The 19261-nt window shown below is 42.5% G+C and overlaps 1 protein-coding gene across 8 annotated transcripts in view; it reads right to left on the bottom strand.

Annotated features, from left to right (window-relative positions):
• The window catches only part of KIAA2012 (KIAA2012 ortholog), a 126737-nt gene that overhangs the window by 100792 nt on the left and 6684 nt on the right, over positions 1-19261 (bottom strand). For 7 of the 8 annotated variants that reach the window (XR_015143836.1, XR_015143831.1, XM_086345806.1 and 4 more), the window contains exons 3-7: positions 7615-7774; positions 5744-5899; positions 2783-2925; positions 1075-1261; positions 119-261 (exon numbers count right to left, since the gene is read on the bottom strand). Coding sequence is in view for 6 of the 8 variants with exons in the window: in XM_086345806.1 (XP_086201932.1) it covers positions 119-261; positions 1075-1261; positions 2783-2925; positions 5744-5899; positions 7615-7774 (789 nt within the window). In the remaining 2 variants the exon portion in view is untranslated. The remainder of the gene's footprint in view (positions 1-118; positions 262-1074; positions 1262-2782; positions 2926-5743; positions 5900-7614; positions 7775-19261) is intronic. The other variant, XM_086345832.1, reaches the window with a different exon arrangement.

Genomic DNA, 19261 nt, shown 5'->3' on the forward strand with positions numbered 1-19261 from the left:
AAGTAAGGCCAGTTCTTGGAGACATCTCTTTGAATCACCTCGTTCCTAGACTGAGGTTAATCTTTTAAGCATGTGTGTGCACATGCGTGCGTGCGCGCGCGCACACACACACACACACCTTTTTCTTCTTCATGTCCCCAGGCATGTTTTTTTCTGAGCCAGCAGCAGATGCTACAGGAGGGAAAAGACATCGTTCAGCAGGAGGCTCCTTGAACAAGTGGCTGCTTCTGCCCTGGTGCAGCTTCAGAGTCCCTTGTTTGTCTGTAGAGATAGGATGGCAACAAGAGCTTATTAGTTGCAGGCATGGGGATGAAGAGTTGACTTTCAACTTTAATCACCTTTGGGTTAATGGGAAGAGAGGCAAGGAGATGCTGAGACACCTGGAGAGCCACAGTGGCTCAGGCAGCTTCAGGGAGCCCTAATCTCATGATCTGGGTTGGGTTCTTGATGGCTGAGTCAGGTGATGGAGAGACTAATAATAATCTTAATAGTTACTATGTGTTAAGTGCTGACTGTGGGACGAGAATTGTGCAAAGTATTTTACATGCATTAACTGAATCCCCATAATAGCTTTAGTGTTAATACGTTAGTCACTCAGTCATGTCCAATTCTCTGCAGCCTCATGGTCTGCAGCCTCCCAGGCTCCTCTGTCCACGGAATTCTCCAGGCAAGAATACTGGAGTGGTTGCCATTCCCTTCTCCAGGGGATTTGCCTGGAAAACTCAGGTTTCCTGCATTGCAGGCAGATCCTTGACTGTCTGAGCAAACAGGGAAGTCCATAATAGCCTTATGGAGGTATTATTATTATTCACATTCCACATATGAGAAAATGGAGCCTCAGTGAGATTAAATAACTTGCCCAAGGTCACAGTTAGTAAGTGGGGGTCATTTGAGCACAGGCAGTCTGATTGTGGAATGTGTGTGATTGAAGACTAGTCTCATTCCCACCTCTGGCTGAACTTCAGTGGTTATTTTCTAAGGTGAGTGGCATGAGGAAGAGACACTCAGCATGCTCAGTGTTCTCTGCAGGATCAGGTTTACCCAGATCAACAAGCAAGGCATTCGGCTTCTTACCGCTGAGGTCTGCCTTCCTGTTGGGGAAAGTGCCTCCGTAGTAGAATGTCGTGTGGGATTTGTCATGCAGGAGCCAAGAGTGATCGAAGAGGGCATGCCCGAGGGTCCTCCTGGAGGTTTGCTGTGCTTTTTCTTGGTGGTTTTCTTTTGAAGTATGGATACAATGGTGATTGTCTTTTGACGTGTCCTAGGGAACGACAGATAGGCATTCCTGAAAACAGGTTTTGCAAAGGAACAGAGCCGGTTCCTCTAACAGTCAGACCTTGTGGCTTGACTTGTGATTCCAAGGATGAAATCTTCTTAGCAGCCTGGGAAGAAAAACATGGTTATCGTGGCCAGATCTCTAATGCTGTTTATTACATTCATAAAATGTTTTATTGCTAGTGATAGAAAGAATGACATTTAGCCATGCCTGATGTATACTGCTTTCTTGAAAAAAAATTAAAAATCAAAATGGAGCTCTAGTATCGTTGTTTTTTCTTTTTGGCAGACTTCTTTAACACAGTAAAATATACATAACATAAATGTATCATTTTAATCATTTTTAAGCATATAGTTCTGTGGCATCAAGTATATTCATGCTAGCATCACTGTTTTTAGCCATCATGTCTCTTCCCTCCCACTAGGTGGTACTTCTCTTCTCCCCCTTTCCTATCTCATTGGCACATGATCTTCTTGTAAGTCATGTGTGTTTATTCAAGATAGGAGCATGCGTTATCTATGCTTCTCTGTTGTACAGACACACACACACAGGCCTTAGAGTTCAAAAGTTTATTTTTTTCCCTTTGGCTGCACTGAGTTTTAGCTGTGCCATGTGAACTCCTAATTGCAGCGTGTGAGATTTAGTTCCCTGACCAGTGGTTGAACCTTGGACCCCCTGAATTGGGAGCACAGTTTCTTAGCCACTGGAGCACTAAGGAAGTCCCTAAAAAGCATTTTTACATTTTTACTGATTTAATCCTCATAGCAAACTTGAGAGGTGTGTGTGATAACAGCTCTATTTTACATAAGAGGTAGTTCAGGCTCAGAGTTAAGTTTCTTAGATATGCTCATCACAGCTAGCAAGATACAGGACTCAAAACAAGGCTTTTCCAACTCTAAGACCAAAAGCCCTTTTTTTCTAGAGATGACTAGAGATGCCTAGATGGAGTGAAGAGTGTAGGGAGGATCTGTGGTTAAGTGAGATTGGAAAACTACAAGTTAAAGTTAAACCAGCTCTTCTACTACAGAACTTCTCAAATGGTCCATGGTCAAATGTGCACTGTGCCTCTCTGGGAGGAGAATGTGGTGCACAGCATTTCCCAATTTTTTTTTTCCCATGGAGCATCTGCAGTGCTAGGGTTCTACCAGTTGCACCTTGAAAATCAGGGATCGATAGGCTCAAAGTAGTAACACTTTTCTCTTCTCTGGAGGACCCCAGGAAATGGTGACGGGAGAGAGTATCATCTCCAAAGTCAAGAAGAACAATGACAGAAAATGAAAGTGAAGTCGCTCAGTCATGTCCGGCTCTTTGTGACCCCATGGACTGTAGCCTGCCAGGCTCCTCTGTCCATGGGGATTCTGCAGGCAAGAATACTGCAGTGGGTTGCCATTTCTTCCTCTAGGGGATCTTCCCGACCCAGGGATTGAACCTGGGTCTCCCACATTGCAGGCAGACTCTTTACCCTCTGAGCCATCAGGGAAAGGGGACCCCCATTAGAAACAGTACCTCTGTCTGGGTTTCATCTTTCTGCCAGGGCTGCTTCTTGAGTGGTGGCAAGCAAGTCCCCTGGATCCCACGGTCCTTGACTACAGAGCCCTGGTCCACTTGTCCACCAGCCCCAGCTTCCCCTTCATCCAGGTCCTGCTGACCTGCAAAGGTGAACAGTGGGTCAACTTTGCAAGCCCAAATACGAGTATGACGCTGTTAGCTGCTTACAAACTACCTCCCTTCTTGCTTTTCTGAGCAACAGTGTTGATCAAGGCCCTTGTTCCTCCGCTGTCCTGATTTCTGTATTTCTGGTAGTGTCTCTATGGAAGTGGCAGCCAGCTCAGTGGAACAGACTGTTCTGGGAGTCAGGAGCTTAAGGTTGAGTCATTTCTTGGACTCAGTTTCCTCATCGGTAAAATGTGGATACTGATTTCTTGCCCTTGCTTCCCTGCAGAGTTGTCTGGAGCTCAAATAAGATCATGCATGTGACAGCCCTTTGTCAACTGTGAGGGGCTAGGGGATAACCGAGGTGTGATGATGGTGGGATGACCTGCAGCTTTGCTCTGTTGTCACTGAGATGTTCAGTCTGAAGCACTTGATTTCTGGGGCTGTCTACTGGTCGTTTCCTTGTAAAGAAACTCAGACGATCCTCTGCGGTGGGACGGCTGCTTAGCAAGCTGCACTTACCCTGTCTGTGCAACCCCCAGGAAGGATCTGAGTCAACAGATGATTCCAGCACAGTGAACAAATCTTTCGTCGATGGTTTAAAGGGTCCTGCAGCTATTTTCATCACTTACTCAAGGTAGATTTATTGCTGAAATAGTCTGGCAAACCTTCCCTGTTTGGAGCTGCTATAGCAACACCTCAAATCTCTGCTTGTGGCTCTGAGGCATGATGTAGGGTTGTCTTTCAACCAGGGGCTCTGGAAGCCCTCAGGGACTCTGTGTGTGTTGGAGCACTGGACTTCTGGAGGCTCGCAGCCAGCCTCACCGTCCTCCTGTATTCCCCAACCTTCGTCATTCCTTACGTCATCCTTGGTGTCACTGGATCAACAGCCAAGTGCCCACCTATGGAGCACTCCCTCCTTGCAGCTCCCCTTCCTCTGCCCATTGGCTCCTGAAGGCGACCTTGGCTCAGAGCTGATGCTGAGAGTGTTGGTGGAGCAGATGCAGACTCACGCTTAGGTTCGGGGGCTCTGCTCAGTTTAGTGACTCAGGGAGCCCCTCGATCTGCCTGTCCCCAAGAAGCAGCTGCATATAGGATGCAGCATAAAACACATAAAGACATAAAGACCTTCTTATGTGTTTAGAATGATCCTTTGAGGTCAAGCCAGGCTCCAGGGCCACCCTTCCTGGTGAGATGCACTTGGTAGCCTCTACCAGCATTTCTAAGGGTATAGGAAGTGAAACTCTGGGCAAATGGCTGCTGACCTGCTGAATGGTCTTACATGGCAGACTGCTTAACCTGGGGCAGGGTGTTTTGTGTAGGAGGATACAGAGAGGGATTCTTCCTTTTGGCTGTATCCCAGGTGATATTGAATATATGACTCAATCTATGTGAGGGAAACCAAGATTTTTCTCAGCAAATGTCAGCTCTGACTCATTTGTTTATGCTTAACAGAAACAGGTTAGCAAGCAAGGTATGGGAAGTTTCAGTTTTGAAAGGAGACCACACCATGTGCTCTATCTCAAATACGGGTTCAGATTACTCAAACAGTGTGAATGGGGGTAATAATTTAGAGCTCTTAGACAGCTTTGTACCTATGTCTTCCCCTATGATTTTTTTACAACAACCCAGAGAGGGTGGAATGCAGATAGCATTACTCCCATTTTATAGATAAGCAAATTAAGGATGCATGAAGCGTAAGTAACTTAGCCAACATCACACTGTTGGGAGATCTGAAATTTGTGGCCAGGGCTTTTGCTACTTTCTCCAGTACAGTGTCTGGCAAGGAGAATGAGGCCAAGGGGAGATAAAATTAAAACCTATAAAACCATCAGTCAGGGTTCGAGATATAGTCTGAGCTATTTTTCCTTCTTTACAAGTTGATTTTCGGTCCTTGTGATCATAGGCAATTGGGTGTTACAATTATGTTTAAAAAACACAAGGTAGGGATGTCGATAACTAACATTTATTGAGCACTTGCTGTGTGCCAGATACTGCATATCCCATTTGGTATGCAAGGTGGGTATGGTCATCTTCATTTTATAAATGAAGAAACTGAGGCCCATACTGTTCACGGGGTTCTTAAGGCAAGAACACATAGCTTTTCTTCCAAAGATCAAGAGTCTTTTAATTTCATGGCTGCAGTCGCCATCTGCACTGATTTTGGAACCCAAGAAAATAAAGTCTGTCACTGTTTCCATTGTTTTTCCATCTATTTGCCATGAAGTGATGGGATTGATGCCATGATCTTAGTTTTTAGAATGGTGAATTTTAAGCCTGCTTTTTCACTCTCCTCTTTCACTTTCATCAAGAGGCTCTTTAGTTCCTCTTTGCTTTCTGCTATAAGGGTGGTGTAATCTGCGTATCTGAGGTTATTGATATTTCTTCTGAGAGTGAAAAAGGCATAATAATCTAAAATCTAAACTCTAGACATGCACTGTCCAATACAGTAGCCACTAGCCACATGTAACTATTTAGATGTAGATTAATTAAAAGTAAATAAAAATTTAAAACTCATTTTCACAGTCACACTACCTACTTTTCAAGTGCTCAGTAGCCACATGTGGCAGGTGACAACTATATTGGAACTGGACACTATATATATATACATACACACACACACGTATATATATATGCAAAACATTCCATCATCACAGAAAGTACTATTGGATGGTGCTGGTCCAGACTAACTCCCTCATTTTATAGGTGAGGACAAGGAAACCAAGACTCTCTAGACCTTATTTTGAAAAACTTCATTTTATGCTGTTAAAAATCCCAATATTTGAGATCTTGTTTGATAAAATCAACATGTACCTTGTCCAAAAGATTTTCCTTGTTGAATCCAAAATGGAGGGAAGACAGGCAGGAGATGGTATTTGAGGGGTACACCTGAAAGGTCCTGTTGTGGTCTGAGATTCTTTGGTACGTTAAGTTGACTGTCCTGAAGCAGCACAGAATCCTTGATGTATCCTGAAGAGTAGGTCAGGAGTTATTGGTAGAAACAATGGTTGTCAGTCTAGAGTCTTGATGGTAACCACAATTTCCCCACTTGCATTAGTCTTAGCTTTGGACATTGTGCATTAAGAAAGACAATTAGAAGATGGAAGAGATTAAAAAATCAGATAGAACCCATAAAGGGTTCTCTAGCCAATGTCTTGGGTGCCTCTGGTTCTGTACCGTATACATACTTCTTCCACCCCACCATTCCCAGGAATTGGGTTCCCCTGGTGGAAGGAACATGGCTGTTTCTTTGGGGTTGGGTAAAAGCCTCCTCCTGCCTTAGATGAAGTCTCAAGGTTTCTCCTGGATGTACCTGGCTTGCTTCGTAACCCCTGTGATTCTCAATCCATTCTACAAGTATTTATTGAGGCTTACCAATGGTCCCACCTCTCTGCTAGGTAGGAACTATGGCAAGAGGCCCAAGAATGCATGGACACACGGACCTTTCCTTAAACAACACCTTGTAGCCACATGACTTTCACAGAAGGGTCTGAGACATCTTTTGATATTAAGAAGGGCTTTCCCCCTTGAAGATTTTGGGCCTGGGCTATGGGGCAGTGGCCTGCCCTACCCTCTGCAGCACCTAACAATAAACATATCTCTGGTTAAGAGGCTGTTTCTCACAAGCGTTAGACAAATGGAACTGCCTGGAAACGTGGGCCAGCCATGAAGGGTAAACCAATTACTGGGCAAGCCCACAACTCTCATTTTCCTTCAAGTCATCACTTAACTGGGGAGAGAGTTGTTTTCTCTTCTCTCCCAAAGTAAACCTATAAAGCAAGAGAGAGTCAGTCTTCCCCTGGTCCCGTCTGTTTGTTGGTGCTGAAGAGATGGCAACTAGCCAGGCAGGCTTTGGCAGATCCTACTGCTCACCCTTGTCTTCCCCAATAGGTTTGCCAAATGCAATACGGGATGTCCAGTTTACGTTGAATTTCAGATAAACAACGAATACCATTTTTTAAAAGTAGGAGTATGTACAAATATTGTAAGCTTAACTTTTTCTCTTTTTTGGGTTAGTGCCTCTGTGTGTGTGTTTGTGCACATGTGTAGGTGCTAAACTGGCAATTCTAATTCCCAGCCACTGCCTGCTTTCATTTTCAAGCCTTCACAGAGTGCATTGGGGGTGTCTGTTCAGCAGCAGGGTGTCTGTCTAGTGGGTAGTGCTGGAGAGCCACCATCTTCGAGGAGAAAGTCTAACATTTCTACGTCCTAGGGGATTGAGGTCCCCTCCGAAGGGGAAGCAGTGGTGTTGGGAAGATTGTGGTGTCGGAGATGAGGGCAGGACCTGGCTTCCGGTCTCAGCGCTGCTTTTGGCTGAATGACCTTGGACATATTCCTTTACCCCTGGGGCTCTTTTTCCTTCTCTTGTAAAAGATCAAGATTGAACTGGAGGACATGGAGTCTCTGAGTGGGCAGGCCTGGGAAGCGCGTTTTGCTCGGGATGAAGGGCCTGAGGCTGCGGAGGGGTGCTAGAGGGAAGGCAAGACTTCAGGCTGCCGTCCCTCCGCATATGTAGGAGAGGCGAAAGGTGTGATGGTTGCTTGCAGGCTAACAAGATCGAGCACGTTTAACACAGAATTGGGCCTAAAATTCTGATGTTTCAGACACTCATGGAAAACACACTCTTGCACCAGAATGCGGGGCGGGGCAGCTCAGGGCACACCTCCTCCCACGTCCCCACTGACCTGCACATTGGAGCTTGTATATGGTGCCAGGGGGCCATGTCCGCAAGAGGCCACGGAGGTATCTCTTGGCTGAGTACCCAGGTTGGATCTGCCGCAGGCCCTGGCTTTCTGGTTGGCTTCGGAAGTGAAGGTACGGCTGCCAGGCTCTGTCCTGCTCTCTCTGTGGGGACACCAGTCAGGAAACAGCAGGGCTGCTGAGCCCGAAGCCCCCCAGTGATACAGGCTGGCTAGCACAACCATCCTCATCAGTAATCCGGAGACTCCTGATAGATGCTGCAAGACACCAGAAACGGATGCCACGGCCAACAGACATAAACCAAGAGCCCAAGGAGCAAAGCTCTGAAAGTCCCCTGAGGATTTGCAGTTGGAAGGAGAAGGAGAAATGAGAACTACCAGACCCCATCTTGAGACAGAGCATCAGAAAAGGATAAAGAGCCTCAAAGGAAAACAGAGTATTTAGTTTAGCCTGTGGAAATCGGTACCTTAAAAGTAGCTCTGTACAGCGGTGGGAAAGACAGCTTGACAAGTCAGTGTTAGCGTTCTATGTTTGCCATATGAGTAATGGGACAGACAAGCTCTGTCCGTGTTCAAGGGGAGCACTGCATTTTGAAAATATCTGGCTCTGCAGCATTTCATTTCAGCCAGGGAGAAGTTTCTGGGCACCTACCTGCCAAAGCCACTGTGAGTCATCATGGCAGATAAATGTGAATAATAACATCTTACATTTGGCTAGGTAGGGCTTTATATAAATACAAATAACTTTTACCTCATTATAATCCTTTAAGGTAGATAAGTTAATATCATAACCACTAAGATGAGGCAGAAACTCCCTCAAGCACACAAATAGCAAACATGTGGTACTTGTGTTGATATCTCTTTTCATCCCCCTGGTGCCTGGCAGACATCACCAATCAATCACAGGACTCTTGACTGATGAACTGATTGTGATCTCAGTATCCTTCTCTTTTAAAAACTGAGGCATAACATATTTAATAATATGCACAGAGCTTAAATAGTCAATTTAATACAACCTGACAATTCAATTATACACCTTTGTAGCCTCCACACAAAATAAAATATAGAACACTTCCATCAGCCCAGAAAATTCTCTCATGCCACTTTCTAGTCAATGTCTCCATACGTACCAGGTCATCACCATTCTTAGGTGTGGTTAGTAAGATACTGGCCTGAGTTTCTTTGCCATATCCTGGCAAATTTACCAGTGAAGGTTTATAGTTTAACAAAAAAAAAGAGAAAGGAAACAAGAAAAATATGGCAATTTAAAACCTGATTGATGGGTGAGAGGAAGGCTTTAGGGTTTGGGTGCTTGCCCTGCTACACAGAGCTGTGATTTGCTTGCATTCTGATTAATTTAGGAGATGGAAATGCCACAGAGTGGACACGCACAGCCATTGCTGAGGATTCAAGACCACCAGGGACTTCTCTTTAGCTTAAGAGAGGGCTGGAATGCCAAAGTCCATAAAATGAAGGAATTCCTCTGCTGGGAAGAGGTAAACAGGTATCTAAGGCCTTCATTCATTCATTCATTCACTTATCAAGCAATTCTAATGCCAGGCACTGGAGAAAAAGCAACAAAAAAAGTAGGTCGATAACTGATAAATAAATTCAGTAAAAGGTAAAAGAAAGCATGGCTTATTATTCAATTGACTCTATTTTCTTGAAATTTGTTAATTAAATGAATGCTTGGAATCCAAACACAGAACATCAAGTGGTCCTTGATGTCTAGACAGTTTATATGGCAAAAAGAGTTTACTTCAAGTGCTAACAGAGCCTGAAAAATTCAGCCCCACTTGAGGCTTTTTCCAAAGAACATGAAAGGGTTCATGTAGGGACAGCAGTGAACACAAAATGATTTAAGTTCTTTCACTCATTCCATTTTTTTCATTCGTCATGTAGCAAGAATTTGTTGAGCACCTTCTATGTGCCGGGCACTGTCTTAAGTCCTGTAATATGGAGCCATCATAATAAGGCCTTTTCTGGATAAACTGGAACTTCATTTCCTCCCATAAACCTTTGCTTTCAATGATTCTCTTCTAAATGTGATAAGACCAAGGCTCCTCTGAGATGCTGTGGCCCTGAGCAGACTGCACGATGCACTGTCTGAAGTGGACAAGAGCTCTTGTTTCTCAGCAGTGTGCATTTCTGAAGCTCCTGGTTGGTTCTGGAGCTTTACTGGACTGCTTGCTCAATGGGGCAGAGATTTAGGAAATTCCTTATCCTGGAATTTGGCACATCTTGGTACATTTTTGCTTCAAGTTTGAAGGCTGATCTTGGCCTCTGTGTTCGTTTCCTGTTGCTGCTGTAATAGATTACCACACATTCGGTGGCTTTATTTTTAAATTATTATTATTTTTTGGCCATGCCACCCAACTTGTAGGATCTTAGTTTCCTGACCAGGGGTTGAACGTAGAGTAGTGGAGTGAAAGCACTGAGTCCTAAGCACTGGACACCAAGGAATTCCCCTTGTAGTGGCTTTAAGCAATACACATTTGTTATTTTACAGTTCTGGAGATCAGAAGTTTGAAATGGGTCCCACTGGGATAAAATCAAGTTTTACAGAGCTTTCCGGAGGCTCTAGAGAGGAATCTGTTCCTTTGCTCTTCCCAGTTTCTAGAGGCCGCCTGCATTCGTTGGCCTGTGACCCTTTCCTGCATCTTCCAAGCCAGCACCAATGGACTGAGTCCTTCTCATGCTGCCCCCTCTCTGGTTCTCTCTTTTGATTCCTTCTTCCATGTTTAAGGATCCCTGTGAATATACTGGGTCTGTCCAGATAGTCCAGGATAACCTCACTGTTTCAAGCTCATTTGGTTAGTGACCTTAACTTCTCTTTGCCATCTAACCTACTTTATTCATAAATTCCAGGGATTGGGATGTGGACATCTTTGGGGGGCCATTATTCTGGCTACCACAGCTTATTTAAGTTTTTTTTTCCCTAGTTTTCTGGTTCCAGCTGGTAATTTCTCAAATTATGCCTGTGAAGTTGGTTGATAAAGTTCACATCTCATTGCATAAATTGAAGCACTGCCAAAGGCCTAAGACCTGCTTAGGTTACTGAAAAGCTCACTCAGGGTTAAACCTGTTCATTCATTTCCAACATGTGGAAAAAGTGGCAAAAGCAGAGTGAATGTATATTATATTGGCAATCTCATAAAAGTTTATTTTATAAATGTATAATCATGGTGGAAACACTGGAAGAAAATAACATTAGAATTTTAATAACAATGGTATTAGAGTGTTGGGCATAAGATTACAGATAGTTTTTTCTTCTCTCTTTTTTAGAGAATCAAAATTTCCATAAAATAGATTATATTTATAAATGGAAAACATGTTAAAAATTGATGAATTGATATTTTATTGCACCCACCGCCATTACATAGTTTCTGCATACTTCTCTCTTCCTTCGCCAACATGATCCTGGACCTCTAACTACCAAAGATGACTCTAAAACATGAAAGGAGGCAGAAGGGGTCCAGGAAAGGAGTTCCTGGAATGGGGAAATACACGACAGCAGGAGGGTGGCTGCCGACGGCTCCAGACTTCTTAGGCTTGCCTTGGCTTTGCTGACCAATCCCAGCTTTCAGTTTCTTCTGAAACAAGTGATTAATGTGTACAGAGGGCTCTCTCGCTCTTTTAAAATTAATTAATTAATTCATTGTTTACTGTACTGGGTCTTCCTTGCCGTACGGGCTTTTCTCTAGTTGTGGAAAGTGGGGGCTACTCTTTGTTGCAGTGCTCAGGCTTCTTACTGTGATGGCTTCTCTTGTCGTGGAGCAGGGCTCTAGAGCACAGGCTCAGTGGTTGTGGCGCAGGGGCTCAGATGCTCTGTGGCATGTGGGATCTTCCCAGACCAGGGATGGAACCCACATCTCCTGCATTGGCAGGTGGATTCTTTACCACTGAGCCACCAGGGAAGCCCAGAGGGCTCTCTTATCCACATTCCACTAGGAGTGCGTCCTCTAATGAGGAACTTACTTGGCCCACGGTCTTCTCGGCGGAGTCCAGTGTCCTCTCCTCTGTGTCCTCCGGCCCCATGTGCAGAGGGGTGAGGGGGTTGCCCTTACATCTGGCCCCAGCCCCGCACTGGCTGTCATGGCCATGTTATTCCACTCCTGGCAGGCGAGGGTTTTCAGAAGATAGAAGGAGCCCATATGTGCAATGTTCCCACTTTGCAGATATGGGGTGGCAGGGTGCCAGTGTCCCCAGGAAGACAAGAAACACCCGGATTGCCAGCTGCCATCGTAGCACAGAAGGTGGCCAGCCTTTGTGTGCAGAAGTTCACAGAGAGATGAAAAGGGAAGTTCAGATATCCCAGGGCTGGCAGGCAAAGCCACCTGTAACTTGATCCTACCCATTTCTCCAGGTAAGAGCCACACCTGTCTAGTTATTCTGACTTTCCTCTGCCACTCTCCTCTCTGGGCCTTCACTGACCTATGCCCAGAGAGTCTCTCTCCAATTATTTTTACCACAAGACTCAGCTCAAATTCTACCTCCTCCAAGATGTCACTCTAGATTTTCCTAGCAAGAAGCAATCACAGTCTCTACTGTCTTTATACTTTGACTGCATATTAATAAATTGTAGTCTAGATCCTATCCTAGGCTGCCTTGTATCAAGTGTCATGGGGGCGCAAATCTGCCTCCCTGATCACATTGTACACCCACCCCTGCTGGGTAGAGGTTATGGCCTCCCCCCGCCACACCCTGGCAACTACTATGTTCATCTGACAATTATTTGTTGAGAATTTGTCATGTGCCAGGCAATGTTCGAGGCATTATTTAATAACTATTCAAGATGTTAACTCAGAGGAATGGAAATCCCCCAAATATTCCTGTACTTTTCTGCTGACAACTTGTCTCCTCAAGCTGCCCACTCCAGTCAGAAGTCCTTCTCTCCAGAGGAGCAAAGCCCGTTTTCTCCTGCTCTGAGACACAGAGTCCGTGTGCTCTGGCAAAGACCAAGCTTTAGGACAGAGAGTGACCATCATTGTTGTTATACATGTGTAGCAGCCAGACTTGGGGCTGTGAGGTGAGTGCAACCAGAGTCAGGTGAGGGTGAGGTGGGGAGGGGAGAGGTGTGTGTCCACTAAAGCTGTGCCTGAAAAGACTTCTCAACCCCAGCCTGACTTTCATCAGTCTTGTGTAAACAGTGCCACTTTCAGCCAGCTCTTTCTCTGCAGGTTTAATTTCTGAGAGTCTGTGCAAATGGCTCAGAGGATAAAGCGTCTGCCTGCAATGCAGGAGACCCAGGTTCGATCCCTGGGTTGGGAAGATCCCCCTGGAGAAGGAAATGGCAACCCACTCCAGTATTCTTGCTTGGAGAATCCCATGGACAGAAGAGCCTGGCGGGCTACAGTCCACGGGGTTGCAAAGAGTCGGAAACGGCTGAGTGACTTCACACTCACTCCCAAATATCTTTGGTAGTCATGTGTTACTGAATATCAGGCCATTAAGAAGGGAATCATAAAGTGGTTTGAATTTTCCCATAGCTGCAATGTTGTAACAGGGTTTGATTCCTGACCAAACCATTTAGTATCAAAGATTTGACTAGTCATATGCCACAAAAGCAAAGATAAAAGAACTAGAATTGAAATCAGAAAATATGAAGCTTCAGTTCCTGTAAGAACTCAGTCTGCTTCAGTTTGAATCTTGGCTCCATCATTTACTAGCTGTCTGGCTTTGGGGAAATTACTTGACCCATCTGTGCCTCAGTCTTTCTGTCAAATAAGGATGATGAAAGTACATACCCTGCATGCAAAAAAAATGAAGTCGAATCCTTACTGTGCACCATATATAAAAATTAACTCAAAGTATAGTTAATATAAGAGCTAAAACTATAAAACTCTTAGGATAAAACTTAGGGGAAAAGCTTCATGACATTGGATTTGGTGAGGATTTCTTGGATATGACACCAAAAGAACAGGCAACAGAAGAAAAAGTAGGTAAGTTGGATTTCATGAAAATGTAAAATCTGGAAATTCCCTGGTGGTTCAGTGGTTAAGTCTCCATGGTTCTCTTGCAAGGGGCACGAGTTTGATCCCTGAACAGGGAACTAAGGTCCCACATGCCATGTGGCCAAAAAAAGAAAAGAAAATGTAAAACTCTTCTACATCAAAGAACACTATCAGGAGTGAAAAGGCCAACCCACAGAATGGGAGAAATTATTTTCGGGTCATACATTTGATAAGGGATTAATATGCAGAATGTTTAAAGAACACTTACAACTCAAAAACAAAAATCAATCTGATTTTAAAGTGGGCAAAAGACTTGAACAGACATTTTTCCAAAGATATATAAATTGCCAATAAGCATATGAAAAGATGTTCAATATTACGTGTTATTAAGAAATGCAAATCAAAACCACAATGAGATACCACTTCACAAGTTTGAGCTATTATTAAGAGCTGTTATTTAAAAAAAAAAAAAAACAGAAAATAACAAGGGTTATTGAAGGTTTGGAGAAATTGAAACCCTTGGGCATGGCTAATAAGAATGTCAAATGATGTAGTGGCGGCTATGGAAACCAGTATGGTGGCTTCCCAAAAAACAAAAAAATAGAATTATGTATGATCCAGCAATTCTACTTCCGGGTATATACTCAAAAGAATTATAAGCAGGGAAATCGACAGATATTTGTACACCCATGTTTATAGCAGCATTATTCATAATAGCCAAAATGTGAAAGCAAGCTAAGTGTCCATCAACTGATGAACAAATAAACAAATTGTGGTATATACACATAGTGAAGTGCTATTCAGCTTTCAAAAGAAAGGAATAATAATAATCAGAATATTAATTCTGATACCTGCTACAGTATGAACAAACCTTGAAGACATTATGTTAAACAAAATAAACCAATCACAAAATACTAAAAGGATAACTACCATATGATTTTACTCTTATGAGGTACATACAATGGTCAAATTCATAGACACAAAGATTAGAACAATGGAAAATAGGGAATTACTGTTTAATGTGTACAGAGTTTTAGTTTTTCAACATAAAAAACGTTTTGGAAATGGATGGTGGTGATGGTTGTATAGCAAGGTGAATGTACTTACTGCCACTCAGCTGTACACATAAATTGATTAAAATGGTAAATGTTATGTTTATCTATATTTTACAACAATAAAAAGTACACATAAAGTTGTTGTGAGGATTAAATGAGATAATTAGTATAAAGTGCTTAGAATGCTGAGGGGTACAATACTATTACTTAAGTGTTTGCCTATTAAGTATTAGCTGTTATTATACATGCTGCTGCTGCTGCTGCTGCTAAATCGCTTCAGTTGTGTCAAACTCTGTGCGACCCCATAGACGGCAGCCCATAAGGCTCCACCGTCCTTGGGATTCTCCAGGCAAGAACACCGGAGTGGGTTGCCATTTCCTTCTCCAATGCATGAAAGTGAAAAGTGAAAGTGAAGTCGCTCAGTCGTGTCTAACTCTTAGTGACCCCATGGACGGCAGCCTACCAGGCTCCTCCGTCCATGGGATTTTCCAGGCAAGAGTACTGGAGTGGGGTGCCATTGCCTTCTTATTCTCCATCAAATGGTTATACCAGGGACCCAATGGATGAAGTACATACAGCCAAGCCTACTGGGTTGTATGTATGCTTACTTGAACATGTTACCTACAACCCAGGTTGGTTTTAATGAAAATCTGATTTGTGTTCCTAGAAGTATAGTAAAGGGTTTTGAAGGATGTGTTGGAAGAACCAGAGCCCTTTTAAAAAATGCTGTTAAATCAGGAGAGATGTTTTTTTTCCCCTGGAGCATCTGGAATCTTCAAAATCAGGCCCTCTAGGTATTAAGAGTGGGGCTTTGGGATCAGTTGTCCAAGCTCTAATTCTAACTCCACTACTTAGATATATAACTTTGGGAGAGTTAGTTAACCTCAAGCCCCCATTTTTCCTGCTACACTATGGAGGTAATAGTGGCACACCACTCATAAACTTGTGCAGATTGAGTGTAGTTATAGAGATTAAATGGCTGACCTATGCCAAGTATTCAATAAATGTTAGCTATTATTGATAAAACCTTTGACCTCGTCATCACAGATGACCCATGCATCTCTCCTGATGTTTCCTACTTCTAGTTTGTTAAAAGCTCTAAGTACAGCTGCTCAGGAGCTGCCTAAATGGAGCACACTTAGCAGAAGGAGTGAAGTCAGGTCACACTCCCCTCACTGCTTTGGTGCCTCTCTTGATACCTCGTTAGCTTCCCCAGTGGCTCAGATGGTAAAGAATCTGCCTGCAACGCAGGAGACCCAGGTTTGATCCCTGGGTCCAGAAGATCCCCTGGAGAAGGGAACAGCAACCCACTCCAGTATTCTTGCCGTGAGAATTCCGCGGGAAGCTACAGTCCATGGGTTGCAAAGAGTCAGACATGACTTAAGTGACTAACACTCTGACGCCTTGTTAACGGCCATCAGAGCACTTCTTAGGGGCACCATCAAACCAGTAGCAGGTAATTAAATTATTCAGGACTTGCAAATGGACTTTGTCTTCTTTATCACTGGCTGAAAGGATAATGTATTATTCTTCCTGCTTTTCTATATCTTTCTATTTTATATAACGAGCTGACATGATTAGGATGGGAAAATAAACTTTATTCAAAAAATATTATCACAATATTACTTGATAAAATAGAAGCCTGAAGTTACCTTTGCGGGCTGTATAACGACTGTGAACACCCATTGGATAGTTAAGCGCCTTGAGTACAGAGATTAGGCAGTATGGAATCAGCGAAGAAAGGTTGACAATGCTTTTAAGTGTGCGTGTGTGCTAAGTCATTTCATTTGTGTTCAACTCTTTGCGACCCTATGGACTATAGCCTGCCAGGCTCCTCTGTCCATTGGATTCTCCAGGCAAGAATACTGGAGTTGGTTGCTGTGCCCTCCTCCAGGGGATGTAACACCATTTATAAGGTAGATGACAGACCCAACACAACCTTGGTTGAAACCAGTTATAGTAAACTGAATCCTGTTCATCCTTCAATGAGATAAAGAAATGAGATGCTCTGTGAAATGAATTTTTAAACAAATTATTTTTAATACATTATTTAGTCAAATACCATGTTAGACATTTAAAAATATTACTGGACTTATACAATTCTAAAAATATAAGAAGAATAAATGCTAAAACAATGAAAATTAGCTACATTTTCTGATGATTTGAGAGGTACTTGAGGTTTCTGCTAGGCTTCAAAAGCATCATGTTGATTGTTATCTAGATACTACTCCAAATTATGGTTATTTAGATTTCATAGATTTTTAAATACATGATAGAAAGCTGGATGAATTACAGGCCTCGTGGTTTTAACTCTGAAAATATTTGAACAGTATATCCTTCTGTTTTTGTTTTTTTTTTTTTAAACCAAAGCAACATATCTGTGTGTATCTAGAAGAGTAAGAACTCTGACATCTAATGTCTTGACTTAGCATTTATCTTTGCTCTTTAGGAAGTTGGGCCGTCAAGAAAGTTAAAGAGTAGGTGTGTGTTGGGCTATAACACTCAGACAGATTTCTGCATGCTTGTCATTAGATCCATATATAGCACTGGAGATGGTGTGAGATGCTTTAAAAATGTGATTTCACCTTCCTGCGACAGCCTTGATTCTCACGGGTCTGAGTGGAGCCTGCGTTGTATAGGTTTCCTGATTCACAGCTCAGACAGGAGAGACGTTTCTGTGAGCAGCACTGCTCTATTGATTACCCATTCTCACTTTTACCCCCTCCGCTTTTGGCTCTTTTGCTTTGAGTGTGGTGTTTTTAACTCTTGTACTATATTATTTGGATGATGAAATACTGACCCTGAGGGACAGATGGTGTGATGATCGCAGGGCTCAATTTACAGCACTGTTTCTATTCCGCTTCCCTGCCCAATCCTACCTGGCTCACTACAGTCAACCTGGAGACTACTTTTCACTACCCTTTCGAGGCCAAAGTTTCTTATTTTTTAAATCCCATGACTTAAAAAAAATTTTTTTTGGAAAGGATATGTAAAAATAAAAGTATGACATAATCTCACCACCATGGTTAAATTTTGATGTGTATCTTCCTGCTTATACAACTAATTTTTAAAAATTGGGATTATAGTCGAGAGGTGATGTTTTCTATACTGTCTAGTCTTGAATGCTGGTATAATTATCTACATGGCTGTATAACTTTGAGTGAATTACATGGATTCTCTATGGTTTAATTTCCTTAATTTTAAAATGAGATAATAATAGTACCTATCCCTACAATTGATAGAAAGTATATTGAGTTATATAATAGAAAGTACTTAGAACAGTGGCTGGAACATTTTAAATACTAAAAAATGTTAATGAATGTTGGTATTTTTATTAAATGAGTACTATTTTTTAACCTGCTTTTAAAAAATACACTGTATTTTCTCATGTTATTCATGACTTTATTATTTACTCGTGATATGTTATTCATAAGTAATACCTGACTTTATTGCCTGACCCCAAATTCATTGTATGACTGTTTAATCAATGTCCCATTGTTGGACATGTATTATTTTCAGTGTTTTGCATGGTAAATAACCCTGTAGTAAACATTCTTGTGCATGAATCTTTGGCCACATCTCTGATTATTTCCTAAGGCAACTTCATAAAAATAGAATGCTAAATCAAAGAGTATTAGCCCTTTTTAGGTTTTTGCCAAAATGCCCTCTAGAAATGTCACGTGAATTTGTACTTCTGTATGAGACAGCTCATTTCCCCATAGCCTTCTCAGTAGTGGATATTATGATTTTAAAAGTTTCTTGCCAGGCTGTAGCTTTTGCAATCAGATGGTGCTCTGTAGTTTCCAAAGCTCTCCTCTTCTGACCGTGTTCATTGTTTTTAATACCAACTCACTCTTGAGTTATTTTTTCTTCTATTTTAGTCTACCATGTCCTCTAATCTTAAATTCCTGCTTTATTACTATTCCAAACATTTTCTTTCCTTTCCTAGTTCCTCACACCATTTTCCTTCTGTTCACTGGAGTTAGACTACAATGTTCTGTTTGTATATTTGTAAGTAGGGAAAAACCACTAGACCATTCAGGTATAACCTAAATCAAATCCCTTACGATTATACAGTGGAAGTGAGAAAGAGATTTAAGGGACTATATCTGACAGACAGAGTGCCTGATGAACTATGAACAGAGGTTCGTGACACTGTACAGGAGACAGTGATCAAGACCATCCCCAAGAAAAAGAAATGCAAAAAAACAAAATGGCTGTCTGGGGAGGCCTTACAAATAGCTGTGAAAAGAAGGGAAGTGAAAAACAAAGGAGAAAAGGAAAGATATACCCATTTGAATGAAGAATTCCACAGAATGGTAAGGAGAGGTAAGAAAGCCTTCCTCAGTGATCAGTGCAAAGAAAAATAGAGGAAAAGAACAGAATGGGAAAGACTAGAGATCTCTTCAAGAAAATTTGAGATACCAAATTTCATGTGAAGATTGGGTCAATATAGGACCTAACAGAAGCAGAAGATATTAAGAAGAGGTGGCAAGAGTACACAGAAGAACTGTACAAAAAAGATCTTCACAACCCAGATAATCACAATGGTGTGATCACTCACCTAGAGGCAGACATCTTGGAATCGAAGTCAAGTGGGCCTTAGGAAGCATCACTTCGAAC

This window comes from Bos grunniens, chromosome 2 (assembly GCF_055505025.1).
Source record: "Bos grunniens cultivar Pamir isolate PY7600 chromosome 2, Bosgru_T2T1.0, whole genome shotgun sequence".
Classification (NCBI taxonomy): domain Eukaryota; kingdom Metazoa; phylum Chordata; class Mammalia; order Artiodactyla; family Bovidae; genus Bos; species Bos grunniens.